This window comes from Chiloscyllium plagiosum, chromosome 9 (assembly GCF_004010195.1).
Source record: "Chiloscyllium plagiosum isolate BGI_BamShark_2017 chromosome 9, ASM401019v2, whole genome shotgun sequence".
NCBI lineage: Eukaryota > Metazoa > Chordata > Chondrichthyes > Orectolobiformes > Hemiscylliidae > Chiloscyllium > Chiloscyllium plagiosum.
In genome coordinates, this window is record NC_057718.1 from 27,117,733 (window position 1) to 27,125,570 (window position 7,838).

At 40.8% G+C, this 7,838-nt stretch overlaps 1 protein-coding gene across 1 annotated transcript in view; it reads right to left on the minus strand.

The window, feature by feature from the left end:
* LOC122552714 (calpain-2 catalytic subunit-like) overlaps positions 1-7,838 on the minus strand; it is a 49,367-nt gene that overhangs the window by 4,453 nt on the left and 37,076 nt on the right. The window contains exons 5-7 of the mRNA XM_043695613.1: positions 6,914-7,082; positions 4,085-4,168; positions 686-771 (exon numbers count right to left, since the gene is read on the minus strand). Coding sequence (XP_043551548.1) covers positions 686-771; positions 4,085-4,168; positions 6,914-7,082 — 339 coding nt within the window. The remainder of the gene's footprint in view (positions 1-685; positions 772-4,084; positions 4,169-6,913; positions 7,083-7,838) is intronic.

The following is a 7,838-nucleotide window of genomic DNA, read 5'->3' on the forward strand; positions in this document are numbered from 1 at the left end:
AGGGTGAGAGGGGAAAGACATAAAAGAGACCTAAGGGGCAACCTTTTCACGCAGAGGGTGGTACGTGTATGGAATGAGCTGCCAGAGGATGTGGTGGAGGCTGGTACAATTGCAACATTTAAGAGGCATTTGGATGGGTATATGAATAGGAAGGGTTTATAGGGATATGGGCCAGGTGCTGACAGGTGGGACTAGATTGGGTTGGGATATCTGGTTGGCATGGACAGGTTGGACCGAAGGGTCTGTTTCCATGCTGTACATCTCTATGACTCTCTGACTCTATTTTGGTCCAACATTGGTGAAGGAATAGCGACATAGTTCGAAATCACGTTGGTGAAAGATATGAAGGAGAGTGTACAGGCGATCATACTCCCATGTGCGTCAGCTCTTGTTCTTCTAAGTGGCAGAGGCTGTAGGCTCAGAAGATGCTGTTAAAGGAGCTTTGGAGAGTTGCTACAATGCACCTGTCACTGGGGAGGGAGTGATTTTTAAAGTTTATGTTACGTGTATTTAGGCAATGGTACAAGGGTTGACACTTCCATGTCAACAGACCATTTGTGAGTGTCAAGTTAGACTTTGTACCATAGCCTAAATATGTGTAGAATTCTGAAGGACAAATTTATTGTGACAATTTCAACAAGAGAGTAATTGAGAAATGTGAGTCTATATAACGAAAGGAACCTACTCATCACCCCAGCTTCCAGTCCATTCCGTTTGACCCCAAGGGTTCCTGATCCGGATCAGTTGCTCTTCATCACCTTGATAATTCACCTGTAAGGGTTAAAATACAAGGACAGTCCCATAATGTTTTTATTTCACTTATGGCCTCTGGTATTAATATTCAGAGCTGGATCTGAAGTACACCAGGAAAAAAATGAAAAGCAGTTACTTCAGGTTTTTGAATGAAGCATTTATCTTTCAGGATTCTGAATTAGTTTTACGACATTTTTTGATTAAGCATATCCATATCGCCATATAATACAAACATGGACAAAAGCAATTTTTATGCTACTGCAGAATATTTTAATTTCGATCCACTTAATTTTGAGTTAAGAGTAAAATGTTATTCTATTAACAGGAAACAAACAACTTGCATTCATCAATAGGTCAATGGTTCTTTTCTACATATTGACAGAAAGCTCAAGACATGTGGATAGTGCAGGAACAAACAGATTAGTATAAACAATTTACAAGCAGAGTTCAGTTAATTTCCGGAAGTGCATACCTGCCCTACTGGCACCATGAAGGCATTGACCTTCTCAGGAATGCCAAGTGGATTTACCTTGAGGGTGAGGAAAATCTTGGGCAGCTGGCAAAATTGAGTAATGTTTTTGGATTTAAGAAAGATTGCACTAGTATCCAACATAGTCCCCACATAATATTGTCTCAGATACATCTACCGACCAGAGTCATAGAGTCGTAGAGATGTACAGCAAAAAAACTGACTTTTCAATTCAACTCGTCCATGCCAACCAGATACCCTAACCTAATCCAGTCCCATTTGCCACCACCTGGCCCGCATCCCTCTAAACCCTTCCTGTTCATATACCCATCCAGATGCCTTTTAAATGCTGTAATTGTACCAGCCTCCACCACTTCCTCTGGCAGCACTTTCCATACACGTACCATCCTCTGTGTGAAAAGGTTGCCCCTTAGGTCCCTTTTATATCTTTCCCCTCTTACCCCAAATCTATGCCCTCTAGTTCTGGACTCCCCCACCCCAGGGAAAATACCTTGTTTATTTATCCTATCAATGCCCCTCATGATTTTGTAAACCTCTATAAGGTCACCACTCAGCCTTTGACGCTCCAGGGAAAAACAGCCCCAGCCTATTTAGCCTATCCTTGTAGCTCAAATCCTCCAACCCTGGCAACATCCTTGTAAACCTATTTCCAACTCTTTGAAGTTTCACAACATCCCTCCAATTGGAAGGAGACCAGAATTGCACGTAATATTCCAAATTGGCCTAACCAATGTCCTGTATAGCCGCAACATGACTTCCCAACTCCTTTACTCAATGCTCTCACCAATAAAGGAAAGCATACCAAACAAGGCGTTCGATAAGGTTCCCCACAGTAGGCTATTGTACAAAATGCGGAGGAATGGGATTGTGGGAGATATAGCAGTTTGGATCAGTAATTGGCTTGCTGAAAGAAGACAGAAGGTGCTGATTGATGGGAAATGTTCATCCTGGAGTCCAGTTACTAGTGGTGTACCGCAAGGGTCGGTGTTGGGTCCACTGCTGTTCATCATTTTTATAAATGACCTGGAAGAGGGCGTAGAAGGGTGGGTTGGTAAATTTGCAGATGAAACTAAGGTCAGTGGAGTTGTAGATAGTGACGAAGGATGTTGTAGGTTACAGAGAGACATAGATAAGCTGCAGAGCTGGGCTAAGAGGTGGCAAATGGAGTTTAATGCGGACAAGTGTGAGGTGATTCACTTTGGTCGGAGTAACCAGAATGCAAAGTACTGGGCTAATGGTAAGATTCTTGGTAATGTAGATGAGCAGAGAGACCATCTGAGAGGTGATTTAATAGAGACATATAAGATAATCAGAGGGTTAGACAGAGTGGACAGGGAGAGCCTTTTTCCAAGTATGGTGACGGCGAGCAAGAAGGGGCATACATTGAGGAGTAATAGATATAGGACAGATGTCAGAGGTAGTTCCTTTGCTCAAAGAGTAGTAAGGGTATTGAATGCTTTGCCTGCAATGGTAGTAGATTCGTCAACTTTAAGTACATTTCCGTCGTCATTGGACAAGCATATGGATGTACATGGAATAGTGTAGGTTAGATGGGCTTCAGATTGGTATGACAGGTCGGCGCAACATCGAGAGCCGAAAGGCCTGTACTACTGTATAATGTTCTATATCTATACCTTCTTCACTATCCTATCTACCTGCGACTGTACTTTCAAGGAACTATGAACCTGCACTCCAAGGTCTCTTTGTTCAGCAACACTCCCTAGGACCTTACCATTAAGTGTATAAGTCCTGCTAAGATTTGCTTTCCCAAAATGCAGCACCTCACCTTTATCTAAATTAAACTCCATCTGCCACTCCTCAGCCCATTGCCCATCTGATCAAGAGCCCGTTATACTCTGAGGTAACCTTCTTTGCTGTCCACCACACCTCCAATTTTGGTGTCATCCGCAAACTTACTAACTATACCCTCCTATGTTCACATCCAAATCATTTATATAAATGACGAAAAGCATCCTACTCCTGATTAACTCATTGAGTTTTAAGTTTCTTTGTTGTGAAGTTATTATAACAAATCTCAACTGCAATTAGCCTGCTGCAGTAGTCACCATGAGCACCTCTCTACATCAGAGTTTGCTGTTAGAAAGTTTGATTTTATTAGATTATTGTCCAGATCCCTATAGAAAATGTTAAATTCATTGAGTATATTAATCATTGGGATTGAATCTTGGTCTGTGGTCTCAAACAGGATGTAGATTCAGGCTGGGGTTCGGGAACACCTGGGCAAAGCTTTGTGCATAAGGTGAAAAGAGTGACAGAGTGGCAAATGAACAGTTGCTTTTGGAGATCAGCGTATAGTTATCAGCCAAAAAAAAGAGTTTATCAAGTTGGTGGAGAGGAAGTAAGCTGGGTTTATCTTGCATTTCAGGATGAACTTGCTGAATGGTTCAGCCCGATGTGGCAATAAAAGGCTAAACCAACTGTGTTCCACAATGTTCAAGTCTATGCCATTTGTAACTGAGAATTGGTAAACTGACCAAGGTGGAAGAAAATAAGGGTTCTGCTAGGGACAGTGATTGAAAGGTGAATGAATGTTTGAGCAGATTAGCAGCCGAACAGGTCCTGTGGCAAATGGAGATCAAATACCAGACATTTGAGATTTAAAGGCACAGGCATGAATGACTATGTCAGGCAATGGGCCGGGTATCAAACGCTTAATGCACGTGTACAACCAGCTGTACAGCAAGAATAAAGAGAGAAAGAAAAAAAGTTGGAGAATTCATTATATGTTGCATTTGGCAGATGCCACAGAGAAACAACATCACCCTTTTAGATAATATGACATATTTTGGAGAAATTAAAAACTGACTATTTGACACTTACTGTTTCTGCTCCGGTAACAGAATAAGCATGGCCCTTGACCAACTGTTGGGAAGTAATTGCTTCAGTCTCTGCTGCACTGGTGATCTAATGAACAAGAGTATCAGTGTTAAATAGTCAAAAGTCAGATTATCATTGATAAAAATAGCTTTAGTCACTACAATACATAACTTCTATGTTATTTAATATTTTTAAATGGAACATAAAACTTTATCAAATATAGAATTATGCATTTGAGAATCTGTAAAAACTAAGATTCATACTCTACTACATTACCAAATGAAGAGGTGTAGGAGAAGGTGAAGTAAATCATAAAGTTAGTATCTGATGCTAAAGCAGAGCTTCAAAGGTTTGTAGATTATAGAATGGAAGGAACAGTGCAGTAGGCAAGGAAATCTTCAGTCTTGGAATCCTAGAAAATAATTAGAAAGGAGAGAACAGGAGTGCAATAAGACAGCAACGGCACAGGGATCCAAAGCAGCATGCAGTTCAGTTAACTTGGAGATTGTTACTAAGGCTTAAATGGTATAAATACCACCAAGTCTCAGAATCAAAGGCAAAAATATTGCAAAAAAGAAATTAAAATCTTTATCTGTTTTAACTGAATTATAGCAGCCTAAAACATAATAAAAAGGTGAAATATTGTGGATGTTGGCATTCTGAAATAAAACACAGAAGGTGCTGGAGAAGCTCAGCAGGTCTGGCAACATCTGTGGAGAGAGAAACAGTTAACATTTTAGGTTCAATGAATCTCCTTCAACAATATTCTGAAGAAGTCATCCGAGACTCAAAATGATAACTCTTTTTCTCTTTCCTCCGATGCTGCCAGACCTGCTGAGCTTCTGCAATATTTTGTTTTTATTTCTGGTCTAAATGTGTACTTTGTTCTTGAATCATGCATTTATAGCCTAGTCACCAGGCTGAATCCTTATCCCTGAGCAAATTGCATTCACTTTATCAGAATACTGGTTTTCACTAAATGGAAACAGATTTAGGGGAATGTGATTGGCTTACCAGAAGTGAAGTTTACCCTATCCTACAATTCCTATTAGACCCACAGAGTGTCGGACCATACATTCACATGTAATGCTGAGCTGTGAAGGATGTTCACTCATGCCCATAAAAGAAAATAAATTGTCACTGAAACAAAGTAAAAAATTGGAAGCTCTCCAATGGAAATGATAATCAGAATATTTAATTGAATTTAATCAATATCTGTGGAAGTGGATAGTTTTTGGGATCAGCAGCTAAGTGCACATTGAGGCAGAAGTTTCTGAGTGTCCTTAGATGTAAAGGAACATTTAGATGCAGCACGTAGAGGCAAACTGTTTGGGAGGATTGCACAGGTAACCGAGCATATCCCATCACACACCCACCCATTTAACATATTCAACAGAATTAGACTCTGGCTCTGTTATGTGTTATTCTGTTTATTTTTATATATTTGATGTTCTATGCTGAAGAACATTCAGGAAATTTTGCCTCACAGATTAAGTCAAGAATACATCGGACAAAGTTCAAGTATTATCTTAGTTTACCTGCTACATTTCTGAAATGAACTTCCAATCACGGCTGCTTCAGAAATTCAGAATTACCTGAAAGCTAACAGGTTCCCTGCAGTGCAGGGTAGTCAGGCAAAATACAACAAAACCCCCTTTTTCTCCGAAGTAGATGCTATGTTCCGTGATTTAAATATCCAGCAAGCTTCGACAAGAGAGATGCTGCTGCCAAATAATAATTCGAAACCTCAGCAATATGCCTTCCCTTCATGCATAGATCTCATTTTTTGTCCCTAATTGGCCTCTTCTGTTCTTACTACCCTTTTATTGTTAATATGTCCATAAATGGTTTTTGGATTCCCTTTTATGTTAGTTGCAGTCTTTTTTCTTTGTTTCTCTTATTTTCTTGTTCAATTCTCCTCAGAAGCTTTCATATTCAGCTTAGTTCTCAAATGTAATTCCCACTTGATATCTGTTGTGAGCAGACGTTTTCTGCTCCATCTTAACATTTCTCCCTTTTTTCATTCAGGGAGCTTTGTTTTTGTTTGCCCTGTCTTTCCCCTTCAGAGGAATATACCTTGGTAGCATTTGAATTATGTCTTTTCTAAAGGCAATTTAAATTTTGCCTGCTAATCTTGGATTCCATTTTATCTATGCTAGATCCATTCTTAACACATTGAAGCTGGCTATCCTCCAGTCAATTATTCTTACTTGGAATTGTTCTTTGCCCTTTTCCATAGCCAATCAAATTGGTCTTGTCAACGTTCCCTCTAATTTGTTTTCACTGCACAGATCTCCAAGGTTCATGCGCAGGAGCAGCTCCTGGAAGCAGAAGCCATGTATTGCCACACTAATCTGCATGCATGGAGCTTATAGGGAAAGTTGGTCCTGGTTTTATTTAAGTGCAACTGATCGTGCCTGTACATGTTCCAACCCTCCGTAAGAACTGATACTGAGATCTCAAGAAATTAAAGCCCTCCGTTCAGCACTATCTCTCTATCCGGCCATGCATTCATATGCTGTCTTTCTTAATTCTTTACACACTTGCATGTAGTGCTGGGAGTTAATCAGGTTGTTACATTTGAGGTCCTGCCTGCTCATTTTCTACGTAGCTTCTTAAACACTGATTGTAGGATCATTTCCGTTTTTCTCCTTACGTTATTGGTAGAAATATCACCCATTAGCACTGGCTGTTCCAGGGAGGCAGCATACCGTCCTGGAGAAAAACCCTTACAGTCCCCTATCGGACTTCCAATCACAATTGCTCTTTGAGTCTTCATCGTACCTAGGACTGCGGAGTTCTAATGATATTTTGGATTAATTAGAGACTCACATTAATTGAACAGCCGAGGAGTGAGCCGCATCTTAGTGCCTTTTGAATGATTTTAAAGAGGTTGCTTGGTGCTTTGTCTAATTCATACCACTCGGAAATACCTCCTGTAAAATCTTCAAACCCTTCAGTGGTGGATCCTCCAGAGAGTGCTTCATATGATCCATTTAACCTGGGAAATGGGGACATTGCAATTAATCCAATTAATCCATTAAGAATCTATTGGCACATTTCAGCCCCATATCTGATAGTAGTATTCAACTGGAGAAAGTGAAATTCAGCAAAACGCAGCAGGGCAATCACATACCCAAAGGCTACCATTAATAGATCATGTAACATCTTTGTAGGGTTAACAGTCAGATGGAGTACAGGAGAATCCACAACAAAAAGATAAAGGATTTCAGTTCTGGATCCAGAGGAACACCTTCTCCTGACCCCCTTCTTAGAAGGAAATTTATAAATAAGGTTAGGCGAGCTGACCATGCTAAATTGCCCATAGTGTTCCTGGATGTGTTGGTTAGGTGCATTAGTCGGGGTAAATGTAGAGTAATAGGATAGGGGGAATGGGTCTGGGTTGGTGACTCTTCAGAGGGTCAGTGTGGGCTCATTGGGCCAAATGGCCTGTTTACACACTGTAGGGATTCTATTCTATGATATTTCTGTTGGACATGATTAGGCCCCTTCTGATATATGGATCAATGGTGCTGGAAGAGCACAGCAATTCAGGCAGCATCCGAGGAGCTTCAGCAAAAACGACGTTTCGGGCAAAAGCCCTTCATCAGGAATAAAGGCAGTGAGCCTGAAGCGTGGAGAGATAAGCTAGGGGAGGGTGGGAGTGGGGAGAGAGTAGCATAGAGAACAATGGGTGAGTGGGGGAGGAGATGAAGGTGATAGGTCAGGGAGGAGAGGGTGGAGTGGATAGTTGGAA